At 39.6% G+C, this 23,908-nt stretch overlaps 1 protein-coding gene across 1 annotated transcript; it reads right to left on the bottom strand.

Moving 5' to 3' along the window:
• Positions 1-4,918: 4,918 nt before the first annotated feature.
• On the bottom strand, positions 4,919-6,729 carry LOC117716411 (endogenous retrovirus group K member 6 Gag polyprotein-like). Its single transcript, XM_076941731.1, is given in 3 exon segments — positions 4,919-5,366; positions 5,368-6,090; positions 6,389-6,729. Coding segments are annotated over 3 exon segments (1,512 nt in total).
• Positions 6,730-23,908: the final 17,179 nt, after the last annotated feature.

Below are 23,908 nucleotides of genomic sequence, written 5' to 3'. Positions count from 1 at the left end.
AGTTATTTAGGCACTCAACCTTCATGCAAGATGACATATCTCCCCAGAATAGGCCCAATTTACACTGCAGGGCCATTCCACTGCAGTGCTTAGCCATGCAACTCTCCTGGGCTGCTGAAGCACACTCACTCTACCCAGTGCAGTGAGGGCAGCCTCTTGGGGTGCAAGAGCTGAGCAGCCAGCGATTTATTGCCTAAGCATAGAGAGCCAAATATCGGGGGAGGCACCTTGTTCTAGTGCAGTGAGTGCCTGGGTGATAACCACTTGCCTCTTTTCATTTGTGCCTTAAGCTTGCAAACCAACCAGAGGAGTAACACACCCCCACAGCAGAGTGCAGCTCCGAACAGGCCAACTCCCACCCACTCTTTGAAGAAGGAGACGGCTGAATGGATCCATGACGACAATCCCTCGGTCAAGAATAAATCAAGGCAGGTCGAATTTACCTCAATTATGGCAAAGCATAATTGACGAAGCATTTCTTCGAATTCTAGGGTCCAATTCTGCAATAAAAACTGAGAAAAAACTTTTGACAAATTAGCGATGTGGGTATAATTATCATAAGGTATGGATGTTATACATAACCCAGGCATCTTTTGTTCACATTCCAATTGAGCCAACTGCCATAAAATATCAATTTGCTCTTGAACCAGGTCAATCCTCTGATTCACTAGCATCAATCCCCCCATGATTTGCGAATTGGTGGAGGCTTGTACATCCAATGCTGAAGTGACTGATGCAGACAGTTGGTTTATAGAATCTGCCGCCTGCACCAAGGAGGATAATGCAAGGGCAGAGGCCGTAACCAATCCTATTACAGCGGTCCCTGCAATAATGCCCACTATAATGGCAGAAATTCCAAAATCTCTCCTAATTCTAAAATGGGCTAAAGTGTTGGGTGCCTCTACTGGCACAAGAACAAATCTCGGCAAGCGGGTAACCATGGCAAAAGGGAACATTGTAGCATTCCAGCAGAGAACAAAAAAGCAGGTATTAGGTGTGCATGTCAAGGTCTCATTCCAGATAGAACTATCATTGCTCACTATCCAAACAAAAGGTGGACATACACAGACCGGGGTAGGTCCAAATGTGATGCTCTTAAACTCAGTATACTTGGTGTTAGCAGATTGCCAACTAAAGCTACCCCCCGATTTTCCTTTACCAAGGGAGCCACCAAGGGTACCCCTCCAGTCAAATGACAATTGTCCCTTAGCAGTGGCCCCCTTCCCTAGCATAACAAGGGGTGACAGATCGGTGCAACTTCCGTTGACCCCACAAAGGAGCCATTGGTCAAACGGATTTGCATCTGCCTTTCTAGGATTCATGTATGTGAAATTAAATCCCATAAAGGTATCATTATAATATGTGCTAATATCTGGGGAGAAAGTAAAATATAAAACATAAACTTCCTAACAGGCGTTAGCTATTATTGGTGGGCATGCTCTGAATCTGATCATCATAAGGGATATAGGCCAAGCCCAAAGACTTATTGGTCACCGGCATGGGAATTGGGAAGGTTGTCATAATCCCCCACAGTGGTGTCCCTGTTACCATCCTCAGGCTTATCAACATCTTCATCATGATGATCAACTGTAGACCTTGGCAGCATCAGTTTTTCATGTTCAAAGATCTTGCGGGTCAGTCTCTCTGGTACCCAGAAGGGATTCTCGTCCTCCTGTGGGAAGATACAAACAGCTCCCCAGGATCTTATTAAAATAGGATCCGGGCCTTTCCATTTTCCTGTTAGGACATCTTTCCATTTTACCATTTCTTTTGGCCTGTCAGGCTCTATACAATGATGCTCAGCCGCAGTGTGGCCTTGAGCATCAAGATTCAAAAAATTAAGGGTAAAAAGTGCCATGGAAACAGCTACTCTTGGTACTGGGGGGAGAGCCTCCTCGACTCCCCCTTTCTGTTTTATTAAATATGATTTAAGCGTGCGATGGGCATGTTCTACAGTGCCTTGTCCTTGAGGGTTGTATGGAAGTCCAGTCAAGTGAGTTACTGCCATTTGGTGACAGAACTGTTGAAATTTTTGAGAGGTATAAGCTGGTCCATTGTCTGTTTTGAGGAGTTTGGGTTTCCCCCAGGCACTCCATGCTTCCAGACAATGTTGGATCACATGTGAGGCCTTTTCACCTGTTAGAGGTGTGGCAACAATGATACCAGAACATGTATCAATAGAGACATGTAAGTATTGAAGCCTTCCAAAGGAAGGGACATGAGTAACATCCATCTGCCAGACCTGTAAAGGCCTTATGCCATGTGGGTTTATTCCCACATGAGGAGCAGGCAAGAATTCACAGCAATTTTGGCATTGAGTAACAATCTCCCTGGCTTCTTTTCTGGTAAGGGAGAAACGGTGATGCAAGGTCTCCGCCGTCACATGAAAATGTTTGTGGAACTCCCTTGCTGCTTCTGTTTGAGATGATAACGCAATGGCCACGAGCTTGGTAGCTTTATCTGCTAGCTCATTTCCCAAAGTCATAGGGCCAGGGAGTCCTGAATGGGCTCTGATATGAGTAATATACATAGGAGATATTCTATTCAACAAAGCAAGATGTATTTGTTGAAAGGTGCCATGAACTCTGCTGGAGGGCTTTATGATTCCAGCCACTTCAAGAAGGTTAACTGCGTTAACCAAATAAAAGGAATCTGACGCAATGTTAAGAGGCCCTGAAAAGGTTTTAAGGACCTCCAGTACCACCAAACATTCTACAAGTTGAGGTGATGTTTCACTGAACTGTTTTGACACCACTTTATTATTTACTACATAAGCACCTATACCAGTCTTTGACCCATCTGTATATACAACAATCCCATCCTTAAGAGGTTGCCTAGCTGTAATTTGTGGAAATACTATAGCCTGATTCAAGGCAAATTGTAAGACAGGATATTTAGGATAATGATTATCAATCTGTCCTGAAAAAGAGGTAACCAAAACTGCCCAATCATTAGAGGTGGCCGGCAGAACTTGTACTTGCGCAGCAGTATAAGGTGTAATGAGAGAGTTAGGCTCTCGCCCAAAATGAGTAATGGCTGCCTTTATTCCACGAAGCGCAAGCTGGGCAATTGCATTGGGATACAAGTCTATAATTTTGGCAGGAGAGGCGTTCGGATGAAACCATAATAAGGGCCCTTTCTGCCACAACACGGCAGTTGGCAGCCAAATGGTTTTCATAACACACAGGATAAAAGGTTGTGATTCATCAATGTGCTGCAGCTGAGCTCTTTGCAAGGCATCCTCTACCTTCTTTAAGGCCTGACTTGCGCAGGAGTAAGGGCTCTAGGAGAGGAGATATGGGGGTCTCCTTCTAAGACATCAAATAAAGGTTTCAACTCAGCTGAAGAAATTTTCAAAAAGGGTCTGAGCCAATTTATATCTCCCAATAATTTCTGAAAATCATTGAGGGTGTGCAGATGGTCTCTACGGATTTCCAATTTGGGGGGAATTATATTGGTAGGAGAAATAACAGTCCCCAAGAAGGTGCCCACCTCAGAGATCTGAACCTTCTCCACTGCTATTTGTAACCCCCATTGTGCCAAAGTTTGTATCAAACAGGGGTAGGCTTCTTGTAATATTTTTAACTCTTTATGTGACAAAAGTATGTCATCCATATAATGCATGACAAGTAAGGTGGGAAACCATTGTCTTAGCGGTCCCAAGGCTGTTTGAACAAAATGTTGACACATGGTGGGGCTATTGGCCATGCCCTTGGGTAAGACTTTCTATTGATACCTCTTGTCTGGTTCCATATGATTAATGGAAGGAACAGTAAAAGCAAATCTAGGCCTATCTTTAGGGCACAAGGGTATGGAGAAAAAGCAATCTTTAGTATCTATAATGAGGAGCTTCCAGCCACAAGGGATTGCAGAGAGCACAGGAAGGCCCCTCTGGACTGGGCCCAACAATTTCATCTGTTCATTAATTGCTCTGAGGTCATGGAGTAATCTCCATTTTCCCGACTTCTTTTTGATCACAAAGATGGGAGTATTCCAAGGTGAGGTAGAAGACTCAATATGATCGAGCTTTAACTGTTCCCCCACCAATCTTGTTACAGCTTCTAATTTTTCAGAGGATAAAGGCCATTGGGGAACCCACACTGGGTCCTCTGTTTTCCACGGTGTAGGCTGTACTACCCCAATGGCCCCCAGGAAAAACCCAACCCTTTTCTATCTTGTTTTCTACTAGGGGATATAGGCTCCACCCTGCCCTGTTCCAACTTTCCCAGTCCTTTTCCTTCCCTGTAGCCCATCTTAATCATCATGTCTCTTGCCTGGGCAGAATATGGTTTTGTAAGAATAGGTTCATTTGACAGGGTGAGACCCATACCCTGCAAGACATCTCTTTCCCAGAGGTTAACGGGGAGAGGAAGAACATAAGGTATAAATTTTCCCTGCTGTCCTTCAGGGGATTCCTAGGTCAAGGTTGTGGAGCCGATGGTGGGGCAAGACTGATATCCTAGGCCTTGTAACAAATGTGATGACTCAATGGTGGGCCATGCTTTGGGCCACCAGTGTGAGAAGATGATACTTTTATCAGCCCTGGAATCTAGAATACCCTCAAAATCTTTTCCTTTTACTTTTAAACGCAGTTTAGGCCTTTCATTCAAGGGAATCATTGAGTAAGCTAGATCACTGCCTGAGGAGCCCATCTGTTCTGTTCCTACTCTATTGACGTCTCCCACTTCAGGGAGGAGTAGCAACTGGGCTAGTCGATCTCCCTTTGTAATAGAAAAAACTCCTCTAGGGCTAGAACATAAGACTTGTATTTCAGGAGAATGCTGGCCATCCACTACCCCGGGGTATACTATTAAACCTTGCAGGGTGAGTGATCCTCGGCCGAGGATAAGGCCCATGATTCCGGGAAGCAAGGGTATTATAGGCTCCACCGGAATTGGCTGAATATTCATTTGTGGCATTAGTAAGAAGTTGGAGGCGGCACGCAAGTCCACCCTTGTGGGTCTTCCTGGGTTATTTCCTGATTTCTCTTTCTGTTGGCTTCCTGGGTTCTGACTAGTCGGTTCCCATATCTTTGAGGGCCCTGGGACCGGGGGCCCGATGTCCCATTTTTTGGCATCTCGTCTGACTGATTATCCAGTGGGGGGAGGAGTCTGCCCCTAATATCTCTTGCTGAACGGCATTCACTAGCTTTATGATATCCCTTGCTGCATCTGTCACAAAGAGTGGGAGTCTCTACCTTTCTATTCAAATTTGTACAATCCTTTTTAAAATGACCGGGCTTCCCACAATTATAGCAGACCTTTGGACCAGGTCTCATCGGGGGATGCCTCTGTGATTGAAGAATAGCAGCCGCCAACCCGGCATTAGTAAGGGGCCCTCTGAGCTCTCGGCAGACCCTAAGCCAATAAGCCCTTGTTTTTACATGGAGCAATGGCTGCTCGACACTCCTGAGTGGCTTGTTCAAAAATTATCTGTTGGATTAGGGGCTCGACTGGACCTACGTCTCCGAAAATACGCCCAGCTGCCTCTGTCATTCTGGCCACAAAATCTGAAAAGGACTCTTGGGGTCCTTGAATTATCTTTGTGAGTTGTCCATTCGCTTCCCCTTTTCGGGAAAGTGCCTTCCATGCCCTAATGGCCGTGGCAGAGACCTGGGTATAGGCTCCCCAATGATAGTTAGCTTGATCAGCAGTATAAGCCCCTTGACCTGTTAACAGGTCTAAGGTCCAATCTCTCTGTTCCGGGGTCAAGGCAGTAGCGTTGACCAGGGCTTGCGCTTGTGCGGCCTCATACCACAGTGCTTTCCATTGCATATATTGGCCCATATTAGGGAGGGCGGCTTTTGCAATCATTTACCAATCGGCTGGTGTTAATGCTGAATTGGCGAGTCTATCAAGCTGTACCAGGGTAAAATTAGCATTGGTCCCATACTTGTGAACAGATTCGGCCAGTTCCTTAAGCTGGTTGAAATCTACTGGCGCATGAATTCGCCCTCCATTTTCTGTTTCAAAAACAGGGAATACAGTCCTGATCTTTCTCCTCACCTTTTCTGGTACAAGCGAGTAACCTGATGGAGGATGCACCTCATAAGGCGGAGGTGCAGAGGGCACCGTCTTTTGAGGAGAAATTCTAGGTAATTTTATATTTTTTGTTATCATCTGGGTGATATTTCTCTGCCTCATATCTAGCTGCTGCTTCATCTAACTCAGCCTCCTCCTCTGAGGTAAGAGTATCCTTATCAGAGGTGTCATCATCACCGGAGGTTTCCAAACTGTCGAGGGTCAGTGCCTCCAGCTCCAAAGAGGAGTAGAGCCCACCCTTTCTCTCCTTACAAGGGATACTGGACTCCATCGGGGGTTTCTCTCCTGTCTTAGGAGGGTGCCTATCCTTCTTTTTTGGGATGTTCTTTTTCTTGCGAGCGTCCAACCTCTCACTCCATTTGGTTTCTGACATGCTGTCCTGAACTCCCTCGAGAGTAACCTGCCCTTCACTTACTGCTTCCTTACAGTTTTCATCTTGTAAACAGTTTTTAATAAGCTTCCATATGGCCTTAGTATCCAGTTTCAAGTCCTTGTCTGCGTGATGGCGATCAAGATCTTTTCCCAATTTATTCCAAGAAGCGAGAGTCAGGGAACCCGAGCAAGCGTACCAGGGAGTGACCCGGTCCACTTCTTTCACAAAACTCCTCAACGTTTTCTGTCCAATTTTAATGTCACGTTGTTTTAGAATGGCCTCCAATGTGGCGATTACTGACTGTGAGGAACCCATGGCAGGCGCAGCTTATCTACGTCCAGCTTACCGCCGCCAAGAAAACGAAAGTAAGATGTTCTGCGCCAGCAGCTTATTTATGTCCGTCTTACTGGTAGCGAAGATGAGGAGTCTGCATGCCACTCTTTTATCTACAAGAGATTCGAGGTGAGATCTTGGAGGTGTCGCCACTCATGTACCTCAGACTGACAAACACCAACCGAATTAACAAACGCCACTGCAGAAACAAGCGATCAAGAGAACTAGGACAAGGACCATGAAAATCACAATGAAGATCAGGCCAAAAAGTTCAGGGGCAGACATACCTCTCTGAACGTACCTCCCTGCAGTTCTGAATCCTCCTCTGAATCGAGGGGTCCTCTGAGGTGCTGACGATGACGAGGTCGAGGTTTCCGGGTTTCGGCACCAGATGTCCCGTGCTACCTCCCACCAGCAGAAAAAAATGCAGTACACCCAGGATCCTTCTGCAGTAAAGCTTTAATGCGTCTTGAGAGGGACAGCATAAGCTTACAAGTGAAGAGGACCCCGAGGGGCGAAATCCCAGCCCTTATATAGGAAACTGCTTCCCGCCTAGGACGTGGCACCCAATGGTTGGCTGCAGCCCGTCGGCTGATCCTGCGTCACGGGTGAGGCAGAGCACAAGTAATGGAAAGACACCCCAGCACATGTGCAAACCACTTGTTTGCCAGTTGGAACAACGGATGTTAGCGCCATCTTGTAATGGTGAATGAGATGGCAGATCCTCACACAATGGGCTGAACCCTTGCGGTGCATTGACTGAGGGTCTCAGTCATCAGCTACTTTCTTAGCCTAGAAAGTCAAATTTCAGGGGGAGATCCTTGCTCCAAAGCTGCGAGTGCTTGGGCGATAGCGGCCTTGTCATGTTTTTGCTGGGCTTCGATCTTATAGACCAACCATCGTGAACACCAATCCACAACACAGGGCTGCATCAAACAGACCTATCCCCACCCTTTAAGAAAGAAGGAAAAAGAAGAAGTAAGCCAAGAAGTAAAATCACCAAGGGTAACAGGGTCCATCCGCGCTCCATCAAGGCTCAAGATCTGGATCTGCAATTGCTACTGCATCTGGTCCAGCTACCCAGTCCAATTCTCATTTAAATAAGCAGAAAGATTATGGCTTTGAATAAATGTATCATTCACAAATCTCAGAGGTGTAATACCTGGATGTGGGGTTGCTGACACACAGCTTATTTGAACCACATCCGTGAGCTGCTCCACATGGGCTTGGAGCAAATCAACTCTCTGATTGACCAACAGGATGTCTGATGCTAATTATGCATCCACTTTCTGTGAAATGGTCAAAGCCTTAGAGGTCTTTTCTCAAATTTGATTAACAACAGTAGCTGCTGTAACTTGATTAACCATACCTGTGTCAGCTGTCACAGCTGCAGAGATGGCAATAGTAGCGACAATGGCTGTAGTAATGCCAAAGTCTCTTTTATGTCTCAATAATGATGTAGTAGGGAAAGTTTCAGGATCAGCTTCTACTGGGATGGGCACAAAGGTAGGCACGTGCACAACCAAGGCTAGGTCTAGTGATCCATTCCAGCATTGTGCCAAAAGGCATGTAACATTCTTACAATCCAAGATATCAGAATTATTTTGAAAGTTGGATAACATAAAGAAAAATGGAGGGTCCACACACACCGACACCGGTTGTGCAGATGCATTCCTAAAACACCTTATTAATTTTAATGTTATTCAAATGGCTAGAGATATTAGATCGTGTAGCTGAACCATTTTGCACTTCATAAAATATTCCATTCAACAAAACAAAGGCAGATACACCCTTTTAAACATTCTAAACAGTGGCTACAACACATAATTTAATTGTGTAGAAGCAGGATAAACTCAAGAAAATACACATATGATTTAATTTAGGACTTGCATCCCTTTGAAAATATCAAACAGAGGTTCAAATCCTGCTATGGTAAGCTTAAGATGAGGTTTTAGCCAATTAATATCTCTTAACAACTTTTAAAAATCACTAAGAGCAAATCAAGATTAAAAGTAAACCATTTTCTTTTTGTATGTACACTCACAAGTCAGAAGATGGCGTTAGATCCCCACCACAGATGGTTGTGAGCCACCATGTGGTTGCTGGGAGTTCAGCCTTTATATTTTAAAAGTATAGCCTTTAACGGCTGAGTCATCTCTCTAACCCCATCTGATTAGGATATAACTGAGGTCTCAAATATTGAAAGACACTGTCTTTGAATCTTTTCTGGAGCAACAAGTAGTCCAAAAATTTTTTAAAGCTCGTTATATTGGAGCAAAGGCTTGTGGAAAACTTCTTTAGAGAAATCCACTAATAAAGTATCACACAATGAATAATATACACTAAAAGATTTAACCTCTTAATTTTTTGTATTAAAGCAACAACAATATTTATATATATAAAATGTAAAACGATTAACCATTTTCTGAAGCAATTATTTCTAACAAATATCGCTTCATGGGCTCTTAAAAATTATGAATAAATTTACTGCCTGTAAACCTTTCACCTTTACCAGAAATGTAAAGGGGTGGTATAAAAACATCTTTTATATCTATAATTCTATAAGCATTTATTGAAATGGCAGCTGGAATCGACAAGTTAGGCTGTATAAATCTTAAATTTGAACTTTATTTTGGATTAATTTAATAACCAATCTTTTTTTTTTCCAATGGAATATTGGATAAAAGCCAACCTTATTCTCTAATAATTGTTACATATATTAGAGGAATCTAAAGCATCTCATTTTTAACAACTTTGAATATAAAGGAATGAAAACAATTTGAACCATATTTTATCAGCAGGTACAGTTATACTCATGGAGGGAAGTAGACATAATTTTAATTTCTCCAGCATAATCATAACTTTTAGCCCACAGACTGTTGTAAAGTCTTTGGATCTTAGATTTATCCCTCCTCTCACAAGAAACAATGAGGACAAAAGACGAATTCCAGTAAGCACAGTTCTAGGACCAGGTCTTAAAGACCTAGAACAAAAGGAGCCTTTAGCACCTGAGCTTCTGCAGCTCAGTCTGCATTGTCTCAATTCAAATGTAAATGTAACCTCTCTCTGGCCTGTTCTCTGAGGCTTGGCTACTCCTGAATTGTGTGATTTTGACCTTAACTTTAACTTTAAATCTTAAATTTAAACTGTAAACCTTAAAAGACTCATGTTGTATCTTTTCTCTATAAACATAAGCAAATCAAAAATTTTCAAACTCTCGTTTGAGCTACCAACTGTAGCCAATGGAATATTAGCAGTTTAATTATGTTTTTAAGCCTCTTTTGTAATATTAGGGTATACCATAATTTTGAGAAACAAAACCAATCTTTAATGATATAAGCAATCTATTTTTTCTAAAATCAACACCAAGTAGATTGCCTTTATGTTATAAAGCTTTGCTGCCACAAAACAAAGTGTAAAATTTAATGGAAAACTTGTAGCATTATATAACTCAGGATGCTGGAGGGTGCGCCTGAGGACAGGGCAAACAAGTAACACTCAATAGCTGTAAACAAAGGCAGCGCTGCAGCATTTGAATGTACTGGCAAGGGAACAGGCCAAGATGTAACTATGTCCCATAGTGGTATACTTATTGCCAAATCGAACGTCAGTATCAGAAAAATCAGGGTCGTCATCTTGCAATCTGGCTTCCTTCTTCACAATCTGTACAAGCCGTGTAGGGCCCCAAATTGAATTGTTTTCACCTGTGGAATAAGCACAAACATCTCCCTTCCCGGGCCACAACAGGCCCTCAGCCAATCTTGTATCCTCCTGTTCCTACGAGGGACAATGGCTGCACGGCATTCAGCTGTGGCATTTTCAAAGATCATCTGTTCTATCACTGGCATTGCTTGCTCTGAGCTCTTGGGGCACTTCCCGTGTGCCCACCGGCAGGATGCTGCTTCCCAGAGAATACTGTCTCCCTCCTCTGCCGGTCTTTCTCACCAAGCTCCCTTGCTCTCCCTCTGCCGGGCTACAAGCCACTACAGGTAGCAGAGCACAGATGCCCCTGTAACTGGTCTGGCCCGGGCACTGTCGCAGCACCTCTGTTCCCACAGCCTGAGCCAGGAAGCACGGCTGGGATGAGTGGCTCAAGGTCTTTTTGCATAGGTGGCTGCCTCCTGTTCCTCTCCTAGCGTTAGGTCTTCTTCAGAGCTACTAAGGTCTCTGGCCTCAAGCTCCTTAATGAAGTACAGGGGGTCCCCCTGAACTCCACTCTCTCTTCACCAGCCGAAGGGTCCTTAAGCTTAATGAGCTCTGCAGTAGCCCTTGTTCCTTTTGAGTACTCTGTCTCTCCAGGCTCTCTGGCCTTATCTGTTTCTCCAGGCTCTTTGGCCTGATGCCGGCTAACACGCCCTGGTTCTGGTATGCTAGAGTGGATCTCTTTCTCACAACATAAATAAGCTACAAACAAAAGCAATGCAACGAAAGCTTCCACCCCAGGCATATCTTCCAAAGGCATACCTCATTCCTGTACCTCATTCCAAAACTTGGGGGCCTCCTCGTCGCCTTGAAACTCTTGGGTTTCGGCTCCAGTTGTTCCGCGTACCTCCCGTGTTCCCTTCGCCCCTGGAAGAGAGACACGAGAGGCAGTGTTCGGGTGGTTACCACAGCGAGGCTTTATTCGTATAAGCAAAAGTGGAAAGGACCGAAAGACTGGAAGAGGCACAGCTTAAATACACCCTAGAGTGACGTGTTCACTTCTGATTGGCTGTTCACTCATTACCCATAATACACCCCGGGATGGGCAGTGACTTTGGCACGCTTTCTGCCTTTTGCACCTGCGCAGTCAGTTGTTTACTAGTGGGAGGACAGGATGCCCGCGCCATCTTGTGATGGCGGATGTATCACCGCATGTATCACCATTAACCGTGGCTTCCTACACTTCTTCCCTCCTGTCTCTCCTCTCTTCTCAACTTCCCATAGTCTCATGTGATTCGAAGCTACTCTCTAAGTTGTTACATGTCAAGGATGACCATAATTTCTTTCTGATTCTTCTGCCTCCAACTTCTAAGTTCAGAGGTTATTGTGCTAATTATTACTGCTTATTATCACAGATTATCAGTGTGGATGATCTGATTACCCCCTGGACTTTTTGCATGCTAGTAACACTGTACACACTGTACTCCATAGTCATCCCTTTGTTCTTATTATCTAATCCATTAATCCTTGGATACCACAAGCAACAGCAATTTTCTGTAACTTCATTGTCCTTCATACCCTATTCTCCTTATTTTCTAGTTATATCATCTGTCACAATCTTTCCCTTGAGTATAACGTAAACTCATTTTTCAATATTCACCTACTAGCAAACTTTCAATCCAAATTAATTGCAGCTCAGTGTTTAATGCTTAAATCTATCATCTGAATTTAGCCAACACTAAGCTTTATGTGGTTACAAATGTCAACAATATGTAGTTCTGACTGTGTCATCTACTTTTGTGAAAGTTGTTTTATCCTGTCTTCTCCACAGGTTGAAATATCTTCATCCACTTTACATTTAGTCACTGACTTTATTCCTTAGTTTGATGGTAACAATAAACAATACTACATAGGCCCATATCTGATTTCAGCCTTGCTCCTTATCACCTTTTCATATATTGGATAATCTATTAAGCATCCACTTTGTAAATCACATTCCAGGCACAATGACTTTTTGTTATTAGACTATATTTTTTTCTTTTGTCCCTTCATGAAGGCAAGTCCATTAAGGCGGCTTAATTAAGACAATGCCCAGAGAAACAAACAATAATTTTATTAAAAAAAGAACAGCTCAAGGGAAAAAGAAAAGCCTTTATAATAACACAAAAGAAACTTACATAAAGATACCACATAGAGCTTTCCATATCCATCCCCTTCTTATGAGAGATGGGACAAACTTCGCATTTGTGAATGTGTGGCTAATATTGACTATCAGCTTGGCAATATCTAGACTCATGTAGAAGATAAGCTTCTATACAAGTCTGGGCAACAGAATCTACATTAGGTCAACTGAAGTGGCAAGATCCATCTTTAGAATGGGTAATGACATTCCATGGGTCAGCATCCTGAAGTCAATAAAAAGAAAACTTAAACTAAACTCCAGCATTTTATTTTTCTTTTTCTTGACAGATACTGAGATGTTTGTAGCTGCCTCAAGCTCATGCTGCCGTATATCCCTGCTTGGTGGTATCTGCCTGGAAATGGAATCCAAAAGCAAACCTCCTGTCTTCAAATTGCCTCATGGCTGTCCTTTGACACTAGCAATAAGAAAAGTAAATAACTAAATATTTTTATTTATGATGACTTATTTAATTTTATCTCTTGTTATAAATGACGGAATTTCAAGAGTTTTATAGCTGCATGGTATTTCTTTTAATATATCTAAATATGTCTAAAGTTTTACTTTAATAATTTATTTTTATTTTCAAATTTTATTTTATTTTTTTTATTTGTACTATATTGTAGTCTTATTCTCCCTTCCTCCCCACTGCTGTGCTGGTCTTCCCTGGGCCCACAGAACAAAGAACATCCAGGGCCACCAAACAATGAAAAACTAGATTAGATGTCTTTCCCTCTCCTATTCTTTTTTCTGTTCCCTGGGGCATGCCTACCTGCTCTGAGCTAGCTGTGGGCTGTCCAAACTGAGCTTCATTGTCAGGACACTATTCTACCAGCCATGGTTAGGCCCTTCAAACAGGATCATCTTGGTCCTCTTCATCAAAAACATCTAGTCCAAGGCTGCCCACCATAGGCCTGAAACAGGTTAAACATAGAGATTAGGTCTATCTTTCAGGTACCTGATACAGCAGGTGCATTCATGGACAACCAGATGGCTAAAGGCCATCATAAAAACACAAACTAGAGTCAGGCCAATATGGTACATTCAGAGCAAAGCTACTCCACTATAAGGAGGCCTGGATAACTTAACACAACCAAAGCACAATAAAATGACCTTAAATCCAACCTTATAAAATAATTGATGACTTTAAAAAGAAAATGAACAAATCTCTCAGATATAGTCAGGAACAACCAAACAGGTAGAGGCCTTTAAAGAGAAAACAAATAAATTCCTTGAAGAAATACAGGAAAATATAATTGAACAGGTAAAGGAAATGTTTAAACTGTTAAATACTTGAAAATGAAAATAGAAGCAAGCAAGAAAGCATAATATGAGGGAATCCTGAAGATGTAAAAACCCAGGAACAAGAACAGGAACAACAGATACAAACATCTCCAATAGAATACAAGAGATGGAAGAAAAAAATCTCTGAAATATAAGATAAGACAGAAGAAATTGATTAAGCAAAGAAAATGTTAAATTTAAAAATATCATGAGAGAAAAGTTTCAGGAAATCTTGGATATTCTGAGAAGACCTAATCTAAGAAAAATATTAATTGAAAAAGGTAAAGAGTCCCAGATTTATGGACCAGAAAACATTTTCAACAAAAAGTTCAAATACTATTTTCTCAATCTAATTAAAGAGATGTCTATAAATATACAAGAAGCTTTGAATGCCAATTATATTGAACCAGGGAACAAAATCATTCTGTTACATAATAGTCAAAACTCTACAGACCAACCACAAAAGTAATGTTAAAAGCTGCAAGAGAAAAGGGCCAGATAATATTCAAAGACAGACCTATCAAAATTATTTTCGATTTCTCAATAGAGACTCTAGAAGCTAGAAGGTTATAGACAAATATGTCTTACAGACTCTAAGAGACCACAGATGCCAGGAAAGATGACTATACAAATAAAAATTTTCAATAACCATGGATTGAGAAAACAGAATATTACAAGATAAACCAAATTTAAATAATATGTATCCACAAATCTAGTGCTACAGAAAATACTTGAAGGAAAATTACTATACAATGAGGTTAACTACACACAAGAAAACACAGGAAATTAATATTTCCACACCAGTGAAAATAATTCATTTTTCATTCACTTTCCATTCAAATCACAGTGCCCCTCTTCACGTCCTATTTCTGCCCTATTAATCCATTCACTTATCACCTCTTCCCCTTCTCAAAGAAGGAGAAACTCCCCTTCAGTTTTATTCCACACAGAAACATCAAGTCCCCTCACATTTTTTTTTTTCAGTGAGATCCAAGAAGGCAGTACAGTTGGGGCCAGGGAAACTCAATGACATGCAACAGAGTCTGTGCCTCTAGTCCAATTGTTAGGAGACCCACAGGAAGACGAAGCTTCACATCTGCTAGAAATATTTAGTTAGGCTATGCCCAACCCCTGCATACTCTTTGTTGGTCATTCTGTCTCTGTTAGTTGCCTCTTTATGTCTTCTTGTATTGTCCTTGATTTCTCCAGCTTGCTCAATAATATTCTGTGCTCCTTACCAAGACTCCTGATCTCTGAGTGATATTTACCTATTTGTTTTTGCATTTGTTTCCATCCGCTGTTTAATGAAACCTCCCAGGACACAGTTATGCTAGATTCTTGTCTGCAATCATAGCAATGTATTATTGATAGTATCATGGGGTTGGGAAAGAGGGTTAGCTCTCTCACATGGGATAGGTCTCAAGTCGGGGCAGTCATTGGTTGCCTGTTCCTTCAGTCACTGCTGCATCTTTATTCTTGAATATATTTAGGTGGAACAAATTGGGGAGTAAAAATTTTGACTATCAAGTCTAAGTGGAACAAAGAAGTCATTGTAGATCATTACAAACTAAACCTATTGAAGGAGTAAGTCAGGAACTGCCTTGAATTTATTGGCACAGGAGACAAATTTCTGAACAGAACACAATAACTCAGGCACTAAGGTCAAAAATTAATAAATGGTACCTCATAAAATTATGATTTTTAATTTACTGAAGCACGGACTATTTATTAAGTGGTAGGAAGTTGCAGAACAAACTAAAAGGCAAAACACATCTACATGAGTGCAGTCATCTGGAAGGATCAGAGACTCAGATATTATACTGGAGAGTATTACAAGGGATTTCATAGAAATGTGCCACATGATTGCAAAAGTTTGTGAGCAACTTCTTCTACATACTGCATGTCAATTTATTTATTTTTTAGATGTATTTATTTGTGTGTGAGAGACTTTCACCTTCCTATACACATAAGTACACACATAAGAAGGGCTATTCAAAACCCCTGAAATGAACTTTCAGATGGTTGTAAACCATTGTGTAGTCTAGAAAATGAGGCTACAACCCACGTAAGAACAACCAATGCTCTTAAATATTGAGCTATCATTCCATTACACACACACACACACACACACACACACACACACACACACACACACAGATCTGCTATAACTCACTTCAGTTTTTCATTGTGTATAGCTTAAGATACATGGAAAAAATTGTATTTACTGTGTACATTTCTTATCTTCACTCACATACTCTTGTTCTGATTTATTTTACATTGGTATTTCTTGGGTTTTACTATTATTTTGACCAAAAACTTTTAATGCTTTCATGTTAAATGTTATAGTTTATTCCACAATATTTCAACTAGAATTGAATGAAAAGTGTGAAAAGATGAATCTCTTGGTAAGTGATTGCTGTGCAAATATGAGGATATGAATTAAGTCTCTCAGTATTCATATAAAAATGTGGGTTCCGGGTAGTGGTCACTTACATCTTTAATCCCAGCACTTGGCAGGCAGAGGCAGGTAGATTTCTGAGGTTGAAGACAGCCTGGTCTACAGAGTGAGTTCCAGGTCAGCCAGGGCGACACATAGAAACCCTATCTTGAAAACAAAACAAAACAAACAAAAAAGTGGGCATGGTAGCATATACTTGTAATGTTAGTACTAAGGAGACAGAAATAGAGTTTCTGGGGCTTTACTAGTTAGTCTGTCTAGATTAATCAGACAGCTTCATGTTAAGAGGCAGATGCTGTTTCAAAGTAAAATGAAATAAAGTAGAATAAAATAAAAAATAAAATAAAATAAATGGATGGGATCAGAGATATGGCTTAGAAATTAAGATCACTTGTTGCATTTGCACAGGACCCATTCTGGGTTCCCAACATTAACTTCAGGCAGCTCACAACAACTGGACACATGGGTTGCACACATGTGTATAAAGACACTTACACATATAATGAAATTAAAATCCTACTGTACCTGATAAACACTATAATAACTTGACCAACACAATAATTGTACATGCTATTTAATTAATGAGTTTGGTGTTTAATATCAGTAAGAAAGTGGTTATGATGAATTGGATAGTCTGAGGGAAAATAATCAAAACATTAGTGTAGTGTTAAGTTTGTTGAAAGTACAAGAATATTGCCATTTAGATTATATTTTAGAATTAGACAAAGGTACGAGGTGATTTTTCTCTGTGATCTCATTTAGACTTTTTATTTAGGGCTAACATTAATCATGAGTAGAATCAGGTTGAGAGTATATTCATTCTCCTTGATTTGTTTTGATAACTTTAATTAAGACCCCCTTTTCATTGACTGGAGAGATGAATCGCCTGCTAAGTCATTATACTGTGTTTCAGAGGACACAATTTCATTTGCCAAGTACCCATGTTTGACAGCTCACAACATCTGCAACTGCAGTTTTAGGACAATCAGACTCTCTCTTTTGGCATTAAAGGTACTGCATGTGTATGCACAACCATATCTCAATAGACAGTTAATACACACAAAATTTAAAAATATTCTTTTAAAATGTCCAGTAGTCTTATGTTTGCATGTACACAAACCATTTGTACATTTATTCTTCCCACTTTCATATTCTGTTCTCTTCTTTATGTTGATATATTTTGTCTTATCTGTAATTTAAATGAGAAATTTCAAATGTTAACATACAATTTTATACAATTTTAAATGGTATATTTCATTCAGTAATGTAAAAAGTATTAAAGGGCTGAGGAGATAACTCAGTCTTTTAATGTCTATGCATAAATGAAGAACAGACTTCAGTTCCCCAGGACATATTTGAAAATGTGTGAATGATGCATACACCTGTATTATCAACAATTCTTCCCATGGGAACCAGAAAGAAACAAAATTACATGAACCCTGAGTGAGGAAAACATATATATGCTTATGAAAATCCCATATATGTCTCATGGTATCAACTAAAAACTCCAGTACCTGGAATGAGTTACTTTTTTAGAATTGTTGGCCAGTGAGTTGGGAAGCAGCTCCTAAAACATTAAAAGCAATTGCTATTGTTTTTAGTTACTTGCCATAACTTTCTGGAAAGAATATCCCTTAAAATACCATAAATTTGTGTTTTATACAAAGAAAAATTCTAACAAATAATTTTTATAATACTGGAAGATGCTATGCAAACTATCAGGGAAGAAAAGTAGTCTAGTATCACATAACTGTGAACACTGTTAGCTGCAATGACTACATGCAAAATTATGCCTACTGATATGGTCAGATTATAAAGACTATTATAGTCATTTTGTGACTGGAAATACTACTTATTCAACAAGATGGAATCTCATGCAGCCAAGAATTTGTAGCTGCATAGGTCAATAAGCCCTGAAGAAGAATCTACTCTTATTATTTTTCTTATTGGACCGAGTATGAAAAATGACTCTTAATGGCTTATTACTATACCCACAGACTAGTGTGTCTCTCAGCCCTCATCAGAGAAGCTTCTTGCAGTAGATGAAAATAATTACAGAGACTTGCAAATGGTCAGTATTTTTGGATAAAATTGTAGAGAGTTCAGAAATCTCAGTTCTAAGTGGGATTTCTGTATCACACACCTCCACTGAACATTTGTGTCTCTATATAGAAGATAATGTGGTAATACTGTAAAAGAAAGAAATAATAGACAAATTTAAGGAAATAATTTGTTTTGCGTACATCATGGCTGGTGTAGTTATAAACTCACAGTGTTTTCAATAACATGTATAAGACCTATGCAAGCTTAAGCCATAAAAATTCCCACCTTGAGATGGCCAGGGTGAGAAACGTAATTGCATCCTTAGCTGGAAGACTACAGGATTTTGATAACTGCTGGGAAAGGCACAGTCAGTTTTCTTTAATAGTGTGACTTCTGGTATATACAATACACTCTAGGGTAGATCCCATGTCTAAGAATATTTTGTGAACACAAATTAGATCAGAGAGAGAGAGAGAGAGAGAGAGAGAGAGAGAGAGAGAGAGAGAGAGAGAGAATTGAATGCAGTGGGAGGAAGGAGTGGATATCATCAGATCAGTGGAGAGATAAATATAATGAATGTATATTGTATTGAACTCTCAAAATTAAAAACAATGTCATTTAAATATATTTTACACAAAATGTGCCAAAGCCAACCTGAATGCAAACATTAGACTGGGTCTCATATCTGTATTTCTGCTTTTACTATACCAAGTGCATCATTTGGAATAATAGGCCCTTCACCACTGGCTCAAATAGCTGAAAGAATGACATAGATACAGGGGTTTGTTTTGTTCATAGTTACTGAAATCTCAGTCCATTATGGTAAATAAGGCTTGGTGAGGGACAGGGTAGCTCACTTTAAGAAAGCAAGGAAGGTTTGGGAGGGGAGGAAGAAAAATAAAAAGCAATGAAGGAACAATGAACATACCTAAGCTTGCAAGCTTGCCTCTGCTTCTCTTCTCTGGAACTTACACACAGAACAGGGCTTTCTCCTTTTATACAGACTAACACAGGTATGATATTCCTAGTATCCTCATCATTTCTCACCAATGGAATTGACAATTTCATTAAATATCCTTATTGTCTCAGCTTAACGTCCACCTCATCTGTTGAAATTGTTATCATTCCATGTCTAATTCTCCAAAGGTGTATGTCTCTCTCAGAGTGCAAAATGAATCCAGTTTATCTCCATAAATTCTTGAAGTTGTAATCATTCTATATTGCTTGCTTTTGGTATTTTGGTTTTTATTTTTGTGTTGCAAAGTGCCAATAATAACTAGAACATGAGACAATCACAATTGTGTTTTCATGTAAACTTTGTGTCTAAAAAACTGTATTTACCCTATATAATGCAAAGTTCAAAAATAACTATGCACACATAAACATACTCTCTCTCTCTCTCTGACACACACACACAAAACACACACACGTGGTTGTGTGTGTGTGTGTGTGTATGTGTGAGTGTGTGTGTGATGGCTGTATATGTATACATGTCTGTGATGCCTATGTTTACTGGGTCTGGCATGGCCCTGGAAGGGACAGTGTGACACAGTTTCTATCTCTAGAGCTGACCCTGCAGGATGTGGGCTTCCTTGAGTGCTGATGGTTGATGTGAGCATAATAATAAGACTTGTTTGCATAATAATGTATATGTTTTACTTCATGTTACTCCTTGAGAGATTGTTCAGCCTGCCAAGGTCAATGATTCCCTGATAATCAGAAACTGAATAATTATGGGAAAGCAAGAATATTTCTAGTGATACTGAGCAAAATGATGAGGCTATGACCCTCATGACAGCTTTTAAGGCTGTGGGAAAAAACTCAGAGAACATAAGTTCAAAAAAACATAAATCAGTTTAAGAGCTATTCTTTATGGGATTTCTCAACTATGCAAAATATAAGGATACAGTATGAATTTTCTGAGTGACTTCATGAATGTGAATGTTCAGAGGCAGTTGCACAAATAAGTTACTTTAGTCAGAAAGATATTAAGGAAACAGATATGATTTGGTCAATAGGGAAAAGAATCTGGATCATGAAATAAAAAGGAATAGTTTTAAAAAGGTTCAAATATATACTATTATATAATTTTAGTGGTAAAATGATCTCTTCTATGGCAGCCCTCAACAAGGAAATGTGACATAGATATGTAGATATAGATATAGATATAGATTCACTCCACTCCCTAAAAGGTAGTTATATGTACAGTTAGGGATGGACAAAAAGTCTAGTATCAAAAAAATAATGATAGATTAATAATATTCCTAATTTCTGGGATGGAAATAATAAGTCTTGGATTTGCTAAGATAAAAAAGAAAAAGGAATCAAAATAATAAAGAATATATTGAGATAGCTAATAATTACAAAAATGAGCTTCAATACTGTTTGCAATTGCATAAACAAAAGCTTGCTAAGTTACAAAAAACCTGAAAAGAGTATCATACTTAAAACTTATTTTCTCACATAAAAATAGCCTCTGTGTCTAGACTTGGCAACCAAAAGTGCTGTGCCTAGGGAACTGCACAGGGCTTACTATGTTCAGATATATATGCATATATATGCATATATATGCATATACATATATATACACACATATATACATATGTATATATATATGTATATATATATGTAAATGTATACATATACATATATATATATGCTATACGGTTCATTTGCCTTGAATATGCTCTGTCTTTCAGTTTCTATGAATAAAGTGGCTAATTTCATAAAATGTTGTTTCATGGGATGATCAAATGAGAACATCGATTGCCAATTTCTAAGAATGTAGCTCATGCAAATAAATGGTTTTGTTATGCAGGAGGGAGTTATCTCTAGCAGATTCAAGAGTTGTCAGCTTGTATTCATTAGTGACACCAAGTCATTCTTCCACTGCTCCTATTTATTTCTCAAGACCTTCTGTCAAGCTGATGTTAGTCCTCAGCATATAAGATGCATTCAAGTGATGGCTCTGTGTGTGTGTGTGTGTGTGTGTGTGAGAGAGAGAGAGAGAGAGAGAGAGACAGAGAGAGAGAGAGAGAGAGAGACAGAGAGAGAGACAGAGATAGAGACAGAGAGAGAGACAGAGAGAGAGACAGAGACAGAGAATATGTGTGTAGCGTTGTATATCTGTGTTTGAGTGATACCTACATGTGCTAATGTGGATCATGCTTACATTTGTGTGTATAAGTTATGCATATTCATGTATGTATGTGATGTGTATATGCATGTTCATGTGTTTAATTCATATGCATGTGTGTGTGAAGAAGAAAGAGCATGCATATGCCACCATATCTGTACAGTGGTGTGAAGATACTTCAAGTTTTGGTTTGGGACTTTCACATTCTTTGACCAAGAGTCTTATTGAATCTCATTACAATAGGCTAGCATCCCAATAAGCTTATGAGGAATTCTGTAAGTACATTGAAATCTCAATATAAATGTCTGCATCTACTGAATTCATGCTGCACAGAAAATGCTTTATCCTCTGATATAGCTCTCTGAACCTGAGCCATATTTTTATAACTATAGAAAAATAATGAAGACCTGGTAACATTATAACCACTTATTAATATCTGAAAAAATTGAAAACAAATCATACACTAATATATTTTTTGCCTGTGTACAGAGATAGGTAAAGTTTCTTAGCTACAGGTGGTGAATGTTGCTTCATATGTTGGTGACAGTGACTACATTGCTAAATATAAAAGATATTTAGAAAACAAAATCTCTGAACTGAGTAGTTTGGGTCTATGATCACTCATGCTCCATTTACTAATATTCTTATTGGAATGTTTCATACAATCAGCAAAATATTTTCTATTAGTTACTGACTAATCAAAATTGCCCTTTTCACATTTAAATTAAATTTTATTGGAATTACTAAAATCTGAGGTTATTATAATTGAGCAATAAATCTAGAGTCATGATATGTTTGTTCTATTTTGCCTGGGACTGTTCATTCCTTTTCTCATTTTATTTTATGTGTACTTGCTATTATTTTATCATATTTTGCTGTCAAAAGTGACATGCTTTTACTGCCCTTTGACAAGATTCATCATCTATTAAAGGAGTTTAGTGTAGAAGATAGTAATTTACTCTTATAAACTGAAGTATGTATAACTGCTAATCTTTTTGTATATATGGTTTGTGTGTGTTATCTGCACAAGTATACACATCAACAAAGGAGTGCAAAAGCCAAAATTCAATGTTAAGTTGGATATAATCCACAATTGCTCTCCATCTCTCTTTTTTAGACAGAGATTTTCATTGAACTTGTTGCTTACTAATTGGCTAAAATGTCTGGTTAATGAGCTACAGAGATATTATTCTACCTCTGCTTCAGGCATTTAGTTATTGCCAAATTGCACTATGCCTGTCTTTTTACAAATGTTCTGAACTCCAGTGGTAAAAATTTAACTGAAAAAGCCTGTCCTAATGAGCCTTACTTTGTATGACTTCCTTTCCATGTAATATACAGAACAATGAATATTTCACAGATAAAAAGTAAATTAAATATTAGCCAGGGTTAGAATCAAGAGTGATGGAGAGGATGTTAGACATATATGACATTAATTTTCTTAGAACAAGACATCTAAAATCATAAAAAGACATCATGAAATTTGCAGGCAAATATGTGGACCTAAAAATATATTATGCTGAGTGAGGTAATGTAGATCCAAAAAGACATTTATCATTTGTACTCACTTATAAGTTGACAATAGCCATAAAGTACATGATAACCATGCTACAATGCAGAGACCCAAAGAAGTCAACTAACAAAAAGGATTAAAGGGATTGTGCATGAATCTTCTTCACAAAGAAAAATAATAGACATTAGAGATGGATGGAGGAAGGAAACTGGGTGGGAGAGTATTTGGGGAGAAGAGCAAGATAGTAGGGTCAGGAGTAGGGATGTGAGGGAGAATGGAAATCAGCAGCAGGCAGGTGGGACATCTCTAGGGCTTACCAGAGACCTGGAACAGGGAGTGGGCAGGGATATCTATGGAAGGATAAGGACACCAATCTACCCATAAATCCTGTTGTCTCACCTCTAAGATGTACAGGGTCAAAGATAGAGCAGACAGAGTATGGCCAACGAATAACTGGCCCAAATTGAGACCCATTCCATGGGCAAGAACCAATCTCTGACACTATTAATGATACTCTGTTTTGCTTATAGACAGAATCTAGCATAAGTGTCCTCTGAGAAGCTCAACCCAGCAGCTAATGGAAATATATGCAGAGTTCTATAGCCAAACATTAAATGGAGGTTGAAGAGTCTCTTAGAAGAGTTGGGTGTAGAATTGAGGGACCTGAAGGGAATAGGGACTTCACAAGAATTCAAACAAAGTCACCTAACCTGGATCCATGGGGTCTCCCAGAGACTAAACCACCAAAGAGTAAACATAAGCTGGATATTCCCCTCTCTGACCCTCCATCACTGAATACATGTAGTTTATGAGCAGCTTGGTCTTAATGGGAGTCTCCCAACAACTGGAGCAGAGGCTATTCTTGAATCAGTTGTCTGCTGGTACATTCTGTTCCTTTAACTGGGC

Source organism: Arvicanthis niloticus, chromosome 10 (assembly GCF_011762505.2).
Source record: "Arvicanthis niloticus isolate mArvNil1 chromosome 10, mArvNil1.pat.X, whole genome shotgun sequence".
NCBI lineage: Eukaryota > Metazoa > Chordata > Mammalia > Rodentia > Muridae > Arvicanthis > Arvicanthis niloticus.
Note: the sequence above shows the minus strand (reverse complement) of the source record. Positions and strands in the feature narration are given on the sequence as shown.